The 15,053-nt window shown below is 35.3% G+C and overlaps 1 protein-coding gene across 3 annotated transcripts in view; it reads right to left on the reverse strand.

Moving 5' to 3' along the window:
- Nucleotides 1-15,053, reverse strand: part of ETV1 (ETS variant transcription factor 1) — a 64,716-nt gene that overhangs the window by 47,860 nt on the left and 1,803 nt on the right. For 2 of the 3 annotated variants that reach the window (XM_066564963.1, XM_066564888.1), the window contains exons 3-5: nucleotides 14,688-14,775; nucleotides 12,918-12,965; nucleotides 3,005-3,058 (exon numbers count right to left, since the gene is read on the reverse strand). In XM_066564963.1, coding sequence (XP_066421060.1) covers nucleotides 3,005-3,058; nucleotides 12,918-12,965; nucleotides 14,688-14,775 — 190 coding nt within the window. Of the gene's footprint in view, nucleotides 1-3,004; nucleotides 3,059-12,400; nucleotides 12,807-12,917; nucleotides 12,966-14,687; nucleotides 14,776-15,053 lie in introns of those variants that run through there. The other variant, XM_066565034.1, reaches the window with a different exon arrangement.

Here is a 15,053-nt window from a genome sequence, read left to right on the forward strand (position 1 = left end):
AGAAGACATAAAGGAGTAACAAAACAAATTTTACTTTTAAACAGCTTAAAGTTTGACATGCTGGATCCTTAGCAAATAGAAATGTGCATAATTCCAATAATGTCAATAATACCACATGAAGTTATGCTGGCTGTTGATCTCACCCATAATATCTAAAGCCCACACCTAACTATAAATACACATATTATGTTTGCTTTTCAAAAACTGATTGAAGTTTAATAGCAAGTCATAATTGAAATATTCATGGTCCCAAGCTAGCTTTGAAGTTAAATCCCTGAGTGGACAAAGTGGACTGTATATCTAATCTAAACTAAATGTTTCCCCTAGTTACTAATACCAGTGCAGTTTCACTAGTTAAAATCATTATTACAGAAAATAAAGGCAAAAGCCAAAGCACTTCAAGGGGCATTTAATCCTGCTCAGTGCTAGGACACAGCAATGATCTTGGCATAGCAGCTCCTCCACTATCTTCCACGTCTTGTTTCAAGAGCTGATTTCTTCAGACCACCAAGCTGGTGATTTCTAGGCAAAAAAATTTTAACCCCACTCTTCCAAAACTGCCACTGTTAGTGAAGCTTCTTAAGTCTCCTTTTAATGTTTCAATTTAACATCACAACTTTAAAGCCGAGACAGATCTGTGCTGTTAAATTGAAAGCTCCTTTCTCAAGCAATGAAGCTATAAATAAAATGTCATTATTTTTTCTACCTGGACTGCAGATTGTAACTGTTTCACTGGAACACTTCAGTTTTCTTTACACACTTATACACACCCCTATCTATATCCAGCTCCATAAATGAAATTTCTGTAGCAAAGCACAGTTTAGTTTAGATGCCTTAACTCATGTGGCTGTGACCCCCTTCATCGGTATACACTTGTGTCCTTCTTCATTTTTGCCTCAATTAAATGTATTAAACACTAAATCTATGACAGCTTGTCCATTCTCTCCCACGTAAAAATAAAAATAAATAAAATAAAATAAATTTAAGGAGATTTTTAAAAAAGGAAATCAAGCGCTTCTGCCAGACTGCTGCCAGTAATGGGCTCAGAACTGCACAGTTATAGACTATATAGAGCAAGTCATTATAATGGAGTTTGAAGGCAGGCTTGGATCTAAAGAAAACAGTCACAATTGTGCTACTTCTGCAGCAGTAATTTCCCCATGGCTTTGGTTATGTTGATCTCCGTTCCTGTTTTGCAGAGCCCACAGCTACGTACATTATATCCAAGTATATGTCTGAAACTCCATAACCTTTGCCAGAGTAACTCTCCAGGAAGCTCTCCTGACCTTTACTTAAGATAAAGAAACCAACTGAAATGAAGAAATAAATGTTCCTGTGATAATACTGTGTAAGCTGTGGCTAAGGAACTTTGAAACACAACAGCATTAATAAAATAGCCATATTAGGAGAATTTCTTTATCACCAAAAGCAGTGGCCAGCTTCAATAGGGCTTTTCATAGTCCACAAATTATTTTCCAAGAATCATTGACTTGTTGTGTAACGATAATTGTGGGTTAATAGAAGCCCCAGTTGAACTTTGTACTCTTACACAAAGGCATATGCATGAATGACTATATTTGGACACAGTTCCATATGTAAAGTAACATATCTGATTTTCAATGTATAGATTGTTCTCTCTTTTGTATTATAATTTAATTTAAAAAAAAAGTCTTTGAAGACAGAGGTAAAAAAAAAAAGACACCTCTCTTATAAAAGGCAATTTTCAAAGTTTAAAAGTGACCACGATTGTTGGTTAGCATATGTACAGGAACTCTGAGAGAAAAACTAATTTAAATTGTTGCTGTGTAGGGATACTATCCTGCACAGCAACAATTCCAGGGGATTAAAAAAAAAGTGTGGGCTTTTTTTTGCCTCACAAAATGCTGTTATGAATACTCTCAATGAATTCTTCTTAAAACAGCTGCTTAATTACTGGAAAAATAATCTAAAAGATTTATAGGAAAATTCAGTAAGTGTGATTTTTTTTTTTGTTTAAAGACAATTTAAATGCAATTCTCCCTAATCTCTCTATATTAATCTTAATATTTCAGTATATGAATGCCGTGTTTAACAGCTATCTGGTTTAGTGAACTGCAGTAATTCACTCCAATAGGATAAACTATTTAAGTTATTTAGCAAAATGGAAAAGCTACCATGTGTTTTGCTACAATCAGCAGACACTTTTTAGAACAGATCTCTGATGATGGGGAGAAGCCTTGCCATGAAGAACAGAACTACAAAAAGAAGCTCCAAGAAGCCTGTGACTGTCAGACGTTTCTCATGCTATGCCCTTGCAATCACCCAATACCACAGAACATCAGGTACAGCAAAATGGAGCCAGCATTTAACAGAATAGGAGCATTTTAATACGTAAAGGCAAGACTTGAGGAGTACAGGCTGATAAAAATAAGTTTAGACTCTTGTTAAGTAAGTAGAAAACAATGCAAAGCACCCAGCTTAACATAACTCCTGTTTTCACCGATTAACTCAAAGGAAAATATTGTTTGAGCAAGAAAATGCCACATGCTAAGACAAATTTAGAATGCTTCAGCTGTGGCTGTATTTGACTGATTACATGGAGAATTTTATTTATTTGTTCATACTCAAAATGTGTCGAGCAGCCTGACTTCTGCTCAGCAGAGAGGCATCCTCCGTCCCACAGTATCTGATCTGTACCGGTTAAAAAGCTCCTCTGCACACTCTACAGACAAAGAAACTCCTTCCACCTCCACAACCTAAGTTTTTCCGTGCTTCCCTGGGGCTGTGGGTGGAAATGACAGGGAAGGGCCCCGTGCTAAAGGTTATACCTTCAGCCCAAAGAAGTTCTTTTGGCTGCACATCAAAATGCCACTTGCTTTATCTACTCATCACACTGATGTCATTGATCAGCAAAAGGAGCTATCACATGACCACAGATGACAAAATAAATAACAAGTATGAAGATGCAGATATAAACATACAAATATGTATATTTCAAGAAAGTGATGATTTGTAGTATACTTACAACTTTCAGCCTGATAGTCTGGCACAAACTGCTCATCATTGTCAGGTACCTGAGCTGAAGAAAGGAAAACAAAAACAAAACAAACAAAAACCAAGAATTAAAATAAGCTATTAAAGCATAAATAAAGACTCTTGTGCTTAATTTAAAGCACAGTCAAATTTAAAATTATGATTTTTTGTTTCTTCATTGTTGGGTATGAAAATCAGGCAAGCGCATCATTTTAATATCAGATAAGCCCTGGGGTGAAGCTGTGTGGTGCAGCGTAAGTCCAGAGAAGTCCTGGCACAGAACAATGTGAATGGGAGGATGTGGGGACTCATTGGCCCTGCCTCACTCCCTGTATCAGGATCTGGACCCACCAAGCCACTGGTAAAACTCATCAGTGCTTATTTTCAAAATATCTGCACATCAAGTCCACATAAAACCAAATCCCACTGATTAACACCAATGTTTCTTTAACCTGAAACTACCACACCTTTGGCTTACTTAAAAGTGATTCCAATTGTTCATGGCAGTCAGCCAACACAGTAGGGATTTTCTGTTATTATTTTAAATATTCAAAAAGAACTATTTTACCAGACCACAGAATTCCTGGTTCAATGACAACATTTCAGATATCAAAAAAGATTTACTTAAAACAAAAATCACGATTAACATCCATTTGCCTTTTGTAAGATCGTCTTTGCTTTTAGGAAACTGCCATCACAAACCTGAGCTATTAAATACAATCATTTCACGGTCTGCTGATAGATAATTTTGCTCCTCTGGTACCACATTTCCTTTTCGTTGTATATCTAAGACATTATCCATCTCTCAAACTGTGTGGTAAACTCATTTAAACCATTTAAGCTGAAATAGCACTAAACGTTTATTATAGATGAATACATTCAAATAACTGCAGAACATTACACAGAAGCGGCGTCCTCGGAGCATGACTGTTTCTGGTACACCAAGAGAGATCCCGCTTATCTTCGCTTAACTTTGTCATCTTTTCCTCAGCATCCACACTAACCGGAATCACCGCAGCAAAGCTGCGTAAAATTCCCGTTTAAAAATACTTTCCACAGTTCTTGTCCAAACACAAGCAAATAATTCATACAATCTTAATTAAAAGTTAACATCTGCCATGATCTGGTTACCCAATAAGATTGGAAAGGTAAATGCTGCTTATATAATCTTTTATCGAAACTGTGATTATCAAATGTTCTCAAATACATTAATTGATAAAATGTGACTTTCGTGCCCTTCAGAACATTTTCTAGTATAGGAAATGCATATTCCCCATTATATATGTGCAATTTCTACTAGTTTTTATATAATTTGTTTGAATTAAAAATATATATTTAATTAAAATTACTCACAATTATTTTGAATGTGCATTACAGTGCTCTTCATGGACCAGATCTCCACTCCTTTACTCAGGAAATATTTCTAATGACTTAACTGGAAGTTTTTTTCCTGGGTAAAGAGTTCAGAATCAGGCTCATAATACTGAAAAATTATTTGCTCTGGGTTTTAAAATAAAATTAAAATCCTACTGTCTTAATTGCAGCAAATACCCCTTAAAAACAAATGACCTTGGAAATGTGCAAATACAGATTTGAAAAGAAGTGTGAGATAAATACACTAAGTGTAATTAGCCTTACTTTGAAAAAAAAAAGCATAGCTACTGTTGCTTTGTTGTTCGGGTTTCTAATTAAAAAAAAAAAACTGAACAAAATCAAACCTGACAGTAACTCATCCTTTTATAATAAACCAATACCTCTGAGGACATATTGGCTCCTCAAAGTTTGAAGTTGTATAAAACGCTATCAACCCAAATATACCCAGTATTTTGATGTGTTCAATTTCTCTTTCTTCTAGAGAAACCACGCAAGTTTTACCAAGAAAGAACTCAGGGACAGAATGAGCCCAAATACTCACACTCCACAATTTCTGACATTTCATGCAATTCACTACACGTGAATGTTTGGCATTTTCCTTACAAAAATGCTAACTATTTGATTGTCACAGAAATATCTGATTATGAAATCAAGGTCTTCTACTAGAAATTAGTACCTAAGATTTCTAATAAGTCCACTTGTTTTTGAAGCATCTGTGAGTACATTCAGAGTTAAAGTAATTGAATTAAGTAACTTGTTTACAGAAGACACATCCCCCACATTTTTCTTAAGCCACACATCATTTTCAAATGCAGCAGGAAGACTAGCAGAATTAATTTTTTAACATGCACCTGCATTTCATATATACATGTATATGTAGAGATATATATATAAATTTGTGAATCTAGGATATCTTTAAAAGCCTCAAAGAAAACAAAACTGCCTTCTGTTTAAATAAAGAGGCTACATTTAGTGGCTGCAGAACAGGGATAGAAATCTCATATAACTTTCCAGAGAGCATTCTCTCTGCACTGGACAGCTTCACCAGTGCTTCATTCTGGTTTTATCAGTTTAATTTGACTTAGTCCAGAAAAAAATCTGTTGTAGAGATTTATGTATATATCAGTAAGTAAGGTCCTTTTTTTTCTCAGCCATAGTACTCTATGAAAAAAATAAAATATATCTGGTTGAACTGTCCTAGAAACTACTACATTACTGCCATTACCACTGATTTGCTCTTGTTTATGGAGTAAACAAGAATAATGTACTTTTTTCGTGGATCCTCAAAATTTATGAAGGCGTATTTAGGAGAGATGGAGCACATCATTTTATCGGCACTCTAGAAACAGGTGGAGACTATGCTGTCAAAATTTACTTTAAATGCAATATTAACATAGCCTTAAAAGCCTCTGTAGAGAAAGGAACAATGCAAGTTAAAGAGTATTTAAAACCCTACCAAATATAAACATAACAAATAACAGCAACCAAAACATTCAAACTAGGAACATGCATTTCCAACTGGAATGCAAATTTAGTAGCATCAGTACCTTAGAAATGAACCCAATAAGCCTATATGGAGAAATTAAAAGGACCTGCTAACTGGTGGAAATGAGTACTTATTTCTTTCACTTAATCTGATATTATTCCTAAAGAAGCAAAACTGAAATTGCATATGCTCATACTGCTGAAATGCAAGCACTTATCGTCATACAGAGACTCCTTCCACCAGCATCTCGCTGTGAGATGCTGCATCATTGGGATACACCATCCCATCGCTCAAGCAGAGGAGGGCTTTTGTACCTGGATTTTGGATAATCACAGGTAGATTTTGCAGCAAATTAAATAGGCAGGTAAAGACACCTCAACGTGAATGTCTGAAAGGAAAATGTAACTTGCAGCGTCACAACTGTCTACACATTTATATACATGGCCATTCATTTCCTCTTTTATTCATAAATACTGCAACTTAGCAAGGCCACCATAAAAGCTTCTGTTAACATACACAAGTCACAATGCAGAAATCAGCAAAACTTTTTTTTTACTTTGCCATTTAGAGGGAAATTGAAAAAAGATATGTGAAATGATCACCAATCTGAATGAGAACATTTCCTTGAGCTACTTAATTATGGGGGTCTGAGAAGGCAAGTATATTCCAAAAGACTGATAAAAGGTTTTGAAGGATATTAAGCACGTGGCTTTTACTGCTTATAGCAGAAGCAGCTACATGAGTTCATTCCACATTCAGAGCCATCAAGCCTCAGACTCCTGAAGCAGACAACATCTGCAGCATAAGCTATCCAACTCAGCCTAGAATATTACCACAAGTTTTTTTTTCCTTCTGACTATAGCTATAACGTCTCAAGAGGATTTGAAAAGCATGCAGAAATTTAAATGACGATCTTGAAGATGTTATCAGTTTAGGTTTTACAGTTTCACTACCTACTGAGATATGCAAACATTCACAGCACAAAAATACTTAATGCTTGTTTGTAGTTTTTAAAGCTTTAAACACTCTTTGAAAGGCTGAACTGACGGTTCATTTTGCAAAGGGAAAGCAATTTGGAGGGAAAAAAAAGTTTAGAACTTGGGCCTGTTAGCTTGCTTTCATCGCAAGTAAACAAAAAGTTCCCATTAACAAGCATCCAGGACAAAAGGAGTTAATATTTAATTAAAACCAGCTCTATCCACTGTAACAATGACCTGGAGCCAAACAAGGCAGAAGATGTATGAGTCATTCTTTCTGCCAGTGAATGAGACAGCTGATCTCCGAAGCAATTCCTCAAGACAAGCAGTCAGAACTGGAGTTCTGCCTCCATTCACAAAAACACAGTCCAGCATGAACCATGTGGCCCCAACCACAAGCTTTTCATGTCACACCCTTCCAGAAAGCTACAGCAAAGTAAACTTGAACTTTAGGCATAAACACAGTGATTTCACTGCTTTGTCTCAAGATGCAGCACAGACCTGCTGAGGAACGTTATTTAATAAATGAAAAGTTAAGCAAACTATAAAGGGTTTAAACTTAACTCTTCCTTCTCCCACTCAAAAACTGCTTCCAAAAGCTCAGCTGCACTCCAGAGAAAGGTGTTCTTGTTTAAAAAAAAAAAAAAAACCAAACTGGAAATGGTCCAGAAAAACAAGAAGCTGAAAATGCTTCACTTAAAACTTTATTTTGGGTAGCAGAACACTTCCTGCGGTACTGTGTGCTCTGACCTCATGCTTCACTTTTAGAGCTAAGCGCAATTAGTTTTAAAATATCCATCATTTATTCAAAGTGGCAAAAGAAATTGAAATTGACAGGAAATTCTATATGAGCAGTAGCATTTTGGCCTTAGCTAAAATAAGACTTTGGGCCTCAACAGTAATGGATCTATTGAGTTTTTGATTCATTGTCAGTTCTGAATATCTGAAAGATTGGCTAAATTGTAAGTATTCCTGCAAGAGCTGGAGCGGGGGGGGGGGGGTTGGTTGGTGGCTGTACTTTTTCCACGGGAACAACTGTTTTTAACAAAGAAGCATTGGGAAGGTAAAACAGTGATAAATTTCAAGATGGCAAAAAAAATTATTACCCATAAGCACTGGATTTGCTGTCAAAACAACCCCAAACCCTTTTTACATAACGTGAGATGCTCACACTAATAAACTTAAATGCACTTCAAAACTAGTTCCAGATCTCAAAATTCTTCCTTATGTGAATAAACCCTAGGAATATGAGGATGGGTTTGTAGAATCTGCTCTTCATTTGCTGCTATACTAAAAATGAGAAAAAAAGTTAGTTTTAAAAGGAGTTCTCACATTTAGTATTTTGCTACATGCCTCATGGTTAGCAAAACCCTGTCCGCATTTAAAAATTATGATTTTGAGTAAAATTATTTACTTTACTAGCAAACAAGAAAAACATGAAAAAGTTTATTACTACACAGACTTTCAGACTTGTAGATTTTTGGTGGGTTTATTTCTTTTGGATTTTTATTTTAGTAACATCCCTTGACTTCCTTTTTGCCTAATCTAACTGTTCTTTTTTTGTGCAGATATTTATGATCACGAGCCGAATTAGAAAATCAAATCTATCAGATCACTAGAGTCCACAAAAAAAAAAAAAAAAAGAGAGAATAAGATATTCTCTGTATTACAAACTGAAAGTGTTTTCACTTCTTTTAAGAGTGTTTGTTCCTGACAGGCAGATTTCAGTCATGGAGGTACTAAATTATAATTTCTTGACTCTTATTGCTCCTATAAAAATGTGGACAGGTCTTGAATGTGGCTACATACCATCTGCCTTACACTGGCTAAATTTTACAACTTTTTGGCAGAAAAAAGCTAGTTAGCCAGATTAAACAAAGCCACTCTAACTAGACTAATATTTGAAGATCCAGTACTTTCCTTTAATAAAAGCAATCCTTCAAGACCTAGAAACTATTTCCTTTCACACCTCCTCATTCAAGAAACAAACTACAAGTCAACACTTGCTTAGACATCACTGCAACACTGGTGGGACCTTCACATTAGGAGAACAGAGGGAAGAAACTTATTTCCTAGAGTTCATTCCAAAGTTGGCCAATAATTATTTGAGAGAAATTACTTACTTTCAGATACTAAGAAGGGGCTTCTGAATACCCCTAGCTGAAGAAGCCATCCCCTCAATTTAGCAGAGTTGCGGTAGAGGCACGAACCCGTTACCTGTAGCAGTTATTTCAGACCCCTTTCTGTTTACTTAATCTTCTTGTATATTTTTCAAATCACACAAAGAATGTTATATTTTAGTTTTTAGTATATTGCCATCTGAGAAGCTTATTAGCTCGCTCCAAGAAGCAGATCTAGTACATAAATTTATTATTTGTCTTCGCTTGGGATGCCTTTTATGTATCTTAAACAAGCTGTAGGAGAAATTAGTGTCTAAATAATATTTCAAAAAAATTGGAGTTCTTTGTTAATCTAGTATTCCCCAAAACCAAATGCTTTCAGCATAGAAAGGAGACACTCACTCACTAACAATTTGCTCTCTCTACATTTTGTTCCACAAGTAGGTAGAGCTGCCATGACAAGATAACATTAGATTAATATTTTAACCACTTTTTTCAAGTCACTGAACAATTGCTACCTGACAGAACCAATCTGATTCCAAACACATGGAATCAATAAAGTCATTTTATAGTATTATCATGTCAAAATGTTGCCACTGAGTTATTTAAATAGACAAGATAAAACCCAAATAATATTTGTCTTGGTTAGCAATAGGCAAGTTTAACTATTTCAAGGTTGAACATTGAAAAAATTATTAAAGGCTTCCCATTTTCAATTTCTAGCATGAGAAAACTTATATCCTATCTTCTGTCTTGCATAACAATTGACACAGGGCAATCTTAGAGTTGTTTTACATCAAAATAATTTAGAATCTTTCTTACATATATAATACAACACAGAATAAGAAGTAAAACTCATTTCCATAAAAATCTACTATGCAGCTAGTGGAATACATTTGTGAGCTCTCTGTAAGTAGTATTCAGCTTGTTAATTATGTAGTAATAAAATATTAAACAGGTTACACAAATTGTTTACATTTGAATTAATTCTTTAATACAAGTGAACCTCCCACCATTTTCAAGAGGAAAAGAATACATATCTTTTCTGCTTACTTGTTTACCACCAACTTGTCACAGGTGATACTAACTGTAAAAATCTTCAGGCTAAAATATGTGATGCAGTAAGGACAGCTTCAAGAAAAGCAAAACAAAGAAAAATCCACAAGCATTATTTTTGTGTGTCATAAAATGCAACTCACTTTCTTCTCCTAACAAATAAGTAGATTTTTGACCTGGTTACACCCCAGTGGGGATCTGAACTTGTGGGAGAAACCTGGTCAGCTGCCACTGCTTTTCTTAAAAAGGGTCAAGATGTTTTAAAATTTCATGGTCATTTCCCTGGCTCCATAGCATTATGAAAAGAAATATGTAAACAGTACTGATGCTGCCAAATTGGCAGACTTCTAGCCTAGGAAGGTCCAGAAGAACATAAATGGACACATCTAGCAATGGGTAAACAAGTCTGATTTCAAAATCTGTTTCCTGGCTAAGCTCATCCATATAGACACTTGAGCAGAGCTACAATGTCCTCAAACACTACCATATTATAAAGACTAACAGAAGTTGTTAAGGGTGGTTTTTTATTTTTTTCCATAAAACTTTGGGATGAAGCTAACAGTTCAATATTTGATGTTGCCATCTTAACTTTTTATTTCAGTTTTAGTTTAGCCTTATGGAAAGCTGTGCAAAGTTTGTTCCATGAAACAGCTCAAACCACGGCATGGCCCGAAACAGAGATTTCTTAAAGTATTTCTAGAACACTGCAAAACCTGTAATATTTAGTTGAAATATAGCGTGGACAAATAGTGTTAGTTAGGTTTATTTCTTTCTGCAATGTAAAAAAAAAGGAACTTTTTTTTCATTTTTAACTATTTCCCAGATTATTTTATCTGCCTTTATAAAGGTTATTCAACCTAGCTGACATGGGACTAGACACCTTCTCTCTCAAAACCTATCTAAAGTTATTCAGTGAAATACTCTCTGATAAAGAGGTTAAAAGGCTCTCAAACAAATGATTCTAGCCTAAAATAAGCAGTGCCTTCAGAAAAAAAAATTGCCATTACATTAATTTATGTATCTATGGAAATGATCAAATTTCGGTTTTAAATTCTGCATTATTTTTCCAACTTCCATTATTATCTGCACATGCATTATGAATCTGCCTGCATTGTTTCTGACTTAAGATCAAAGAAATTTAATCATTTTTCAGAAACAAAAACATCCATGCCAGTGAAACAATCAAACTGAAAGTTAACCTCTAAATTAAAATATAGTATCTTTTGAGTAGCATTTTAACACGTTTCTGATTGCTGACATGAATGAGATGATACAATGTAAAGAGCTCCTTAGGAAAATCACCACAGGGAGACAGCTACAGCTGACCATTATACTACAAAAATGATCTTAGTTCAGGACAGCCTGTTTTCAATTATTAGGGAAGAATTTTATTAGTTCATAAAAATATATCCTCTGTTCCATTAATTTCAAGAGGGGTTTTTGATTATACACAGAATAACCCCATACTAAAACTAATACTAGCAGAATAAAAATGTCATCAAAATAAACAATACCCCACAACTTACTAATAGGTAAAGAAACCACACAAAAAGCTGTTAAAACAGAATCAGGGTATAAACAAGTAGTCAGCAATATTTCCCTTTTTATGAAGACAAGCAGTAAGCATTTCGCCCCACCATCCCTCCTTTAAAACAAACACAAAACAAAACAAAAAAAAATCAAAACCCCAAAAAACCCCAACAACAACAACAACAAAAACCAACCAAAAAAAAAAATCAAAAAAAACTAAACACAGACCATCTCTTCTATAAACAGCTGCACAGATAGAGTATAAGTCCTGCACAGGAAAAAACTTAAACATTTGTGAATACTCACATTCATTTAAATCAGGATGAATCTGGAGAGATTATTTTAACTTGCATCAAATTTATGTCTATTTCAGATACAGAAGTTTACATAAAAAATTGACCAGAAATATTGAGAAGAGATAATGCACAAAAATCTTTATGCTTCAAATAAACAGTACTGCAAATATCAAAGAAAAAAAATCGGAAAATGTTGCTGAAAACAAATAGACTTGAACAAGCAAAAAGGTACCTTGCAACTTGTTAAAGTTCTAATGCAGCAGCTCATTTTTGTTACTGTTAAATGAATATCTCAACAACTACTCGAAATTCAGATTTGTACATTATTGTTCTTAAATCTTGTCTCTTCACTAGAATGTGCTCTGCAAGATTATTTGAAATACTTAAAAGAGCATGCATGTGTAAAACAGACCGATGTTAGTTTTCTAATCACCCGGTACAGAATCTCACAACTACAAATACAAAGACAAAAATAACATGCAAAATATTTAAAGGTTTCTGAAAAAAAAAAAAGAAAGAAAAAGTACTGGTTAAGCATTTCATACACACCTAATGTTCTGTGTTGTGAACAAGGTGGAAAGAAGACACTTGCACTTAAATCTTGAAGCATCCCGTCCCGATGAACCCAGAGAAACTAATTTCTGCCATCAGAAAAGTACTCCACCAGAACACCAAATAATTATATGTGCTGCTGAAAAGGAAACAGCAAGCCCAGTTCTGGCTGTATGTAGTCTCTCGAGGTACAATAATATAAACCTGATCAATTGCAATTAAAATCTGAACAGAGGCTTAGAACTTGAAGTCTTGGTGCATTAGTTCTTGCCAAAAGCAGATGTGATTGTGAGCTGGAAGCAATTTCTCCTGGTAATTTGTGATGACACTGGGTAGAGCAGCCCCAGAGTCCCCAAAGACAAACTCATCAGAGGCTCTAATGTATGCATGACACATGAGGTGGCTCTTTTAGAGCTCAATTAATTGGGCTGAACATTAAGACAGCAAGTTCAGGACTTTTTTTTTCCCCTCCAGAGTTGTTTTTCCTCTTTTTACAAGCAGTTTTTTCCCTTACCTTCTGCAAGCCATGTCTCCTGTAATTGGCTCAGATCTTGAAAGAGTTCTGCAAAAAGATAAAGACATGGATAAAATTTTATCTCTTCAAAAGATTAAAATAGGTTCAAAAATATATTTTTCCTTAAGAGCAATATACATCAATTCTGGTTTGGCAGTCAAGTGCACAGAAAAAGCAGGCATTCTGAGGCATCAGTTACTGATTTTTCTACACCTATTAATAAAAACCCAAGCACTTACTGTATTTTCAGCTCCTGAAATAATAACCAGAATCTTAACAGAGCTCTGTAGTATAAAAGGCTCATTCAGCAACACATAGAAAAGTTAAAAATCGTAGTATTTCTTACAGGTGAACAATTTCTTCTTATACAATTCAGGCCTCCTCCTGTAATATCTGCCCCAGATAAAGCTTGCTTGGACTTCCACAGTTCTGCCTGAGCAACAACTGAGAATTTTTAATAGTAGGGTCATAACTATCATATAAAAATTCTGAAGCCGTGACCTGAGATGCTGCAATAGCAAAGAGAAATGGGAAATCTTTTGTACTTCCCCTAATGTTTTACTTCATATGACATGAGAACCACCACTATTTCCTCTATGCTGTACTCACTGTACTTCTTTAAAACTAAAACCTCCTTCTTCATGGACTGAATTTTGCAGCAGCTTATCTTTTGCAATGTACTGAAATCAGTTACTTATAATGGGTGTAAAGCAGAGAAGCATTCAGCTTACTTGCAAGCCTCAGAAACTCAGTTACGAAAATTCTGTTTGCTAAGACTAAGTAGGATATTTGAACTAACAAATGGTTTATTTTTAATTTACTGTATTTTGAGAGAGACTTCCTTTTTTATGAATGCTGACAGATAACTATTTACATATACTTAAATGACAGAGGCTATTCATTTATCCTGTGGACTGATACCCCACATGCACACTGGGAAATGATTTAACTGAAAATCAGAAAGTTGCTTTTTTTTGAATCTACTTTTCCAGGCAAGTATGGACTTTGAAAAGTGTGTCAGTGTGTTCTTACCCTGATAAGATTTACATAGGGGTAAGTTATAGGCCTCTATATATCTTCCTGTAGGTCTCATGTACTTTCAGGGCTGCAGGCGTAGCATAATACAGACCTTGTAACCTAAAGAAGTGTTAACAGCTACAGTTCTCAAGCTACAGTCCTGGGTGGCTACTGATGGGACTAAGTTACAAACCTCTGGGCCTCCAAAACTTTCTCCACTGTAGGTTCTCTTAATCGAAATTCCCTGGATTTTTAACCCTGTTAGTGTTATACAACAAGAGAAACAGGCCAGCAGGCACCAGAACCCTGACTATACAGTAAAGCTGGTGAAAATCAAATCTCCACACCCACATTCTCTCACTCCTGCTACCACTAGTGAAGACATACCAGGGAAAAGGACATTAAAAGATGGGAGGGATGAAGAATGCCCTAAATATGAAGAGGCTTGATGGTGAAAACCCAGGTGCCATGACTTGTGTCAGATGCCGCAAAGGCTTGTCCTCAGTGCATGACATCCGTGTGCCACATGTGCACAAAATGCAACAGGGTAAGTCAAGGAAAGACTTTCAACTTTATAAATTTATTGCCTTTGCCAGTTTGTTTTGCATTAGTAAATGTAGTTTTCTTGTCTTGTTTATTCAGATTGATCTAGATATATTTATCTCCAAAATAAATAAATAAAGAGCTCTCAAAAAGCTTCTCTGCATTAGTAAGAAAAGGGGGGGGGGTGGGGGGGAAACAACAAGCCCTCACCTTCTGAATCATGAGCCAGGTCTCTGTTAATGAATTTTCTTTTCCTGACATTTGTCGGTCTCTCATTACAGTTTCTCCCACGCGGATTCTATAAACAGGAAAGATCAGTTACTTTAGAAATCTGAGGTTTGAGATTTGGTTTGGTTTGTTTTGGGCTTTTTTTAATTAATCAGGAATATGCAAACTTGGCATAAATTCTTTATATTTTCAAACAGGGACTTCTTGCCAGCCTTCAATTTCAAACAAAAGATATTGCTGAGCACCTAATATCCTCCCAAAGAGTCCTATATCTAAATGCAACACATTTCTATCTATCTATGTAGACATCTATTTGTACAATACATATATAATGTGCTCAAGCAGCAA

The sequence above is a fragment of the Molothrus aeneus genome, chromosome 1 (genome assembly GCF_037042795.1).
Source record: "Molothrus aeneus isolate 106 chromosome 1, BPBGC_Maene_1.0, whole genome shotgun sequence".
Classification (NCBI taxonomy): Eukaryota; Metazoa; Chordata; class Aves; order Passeriformes; family Icteridae; genus Molothrus; species Molothrus aeneus.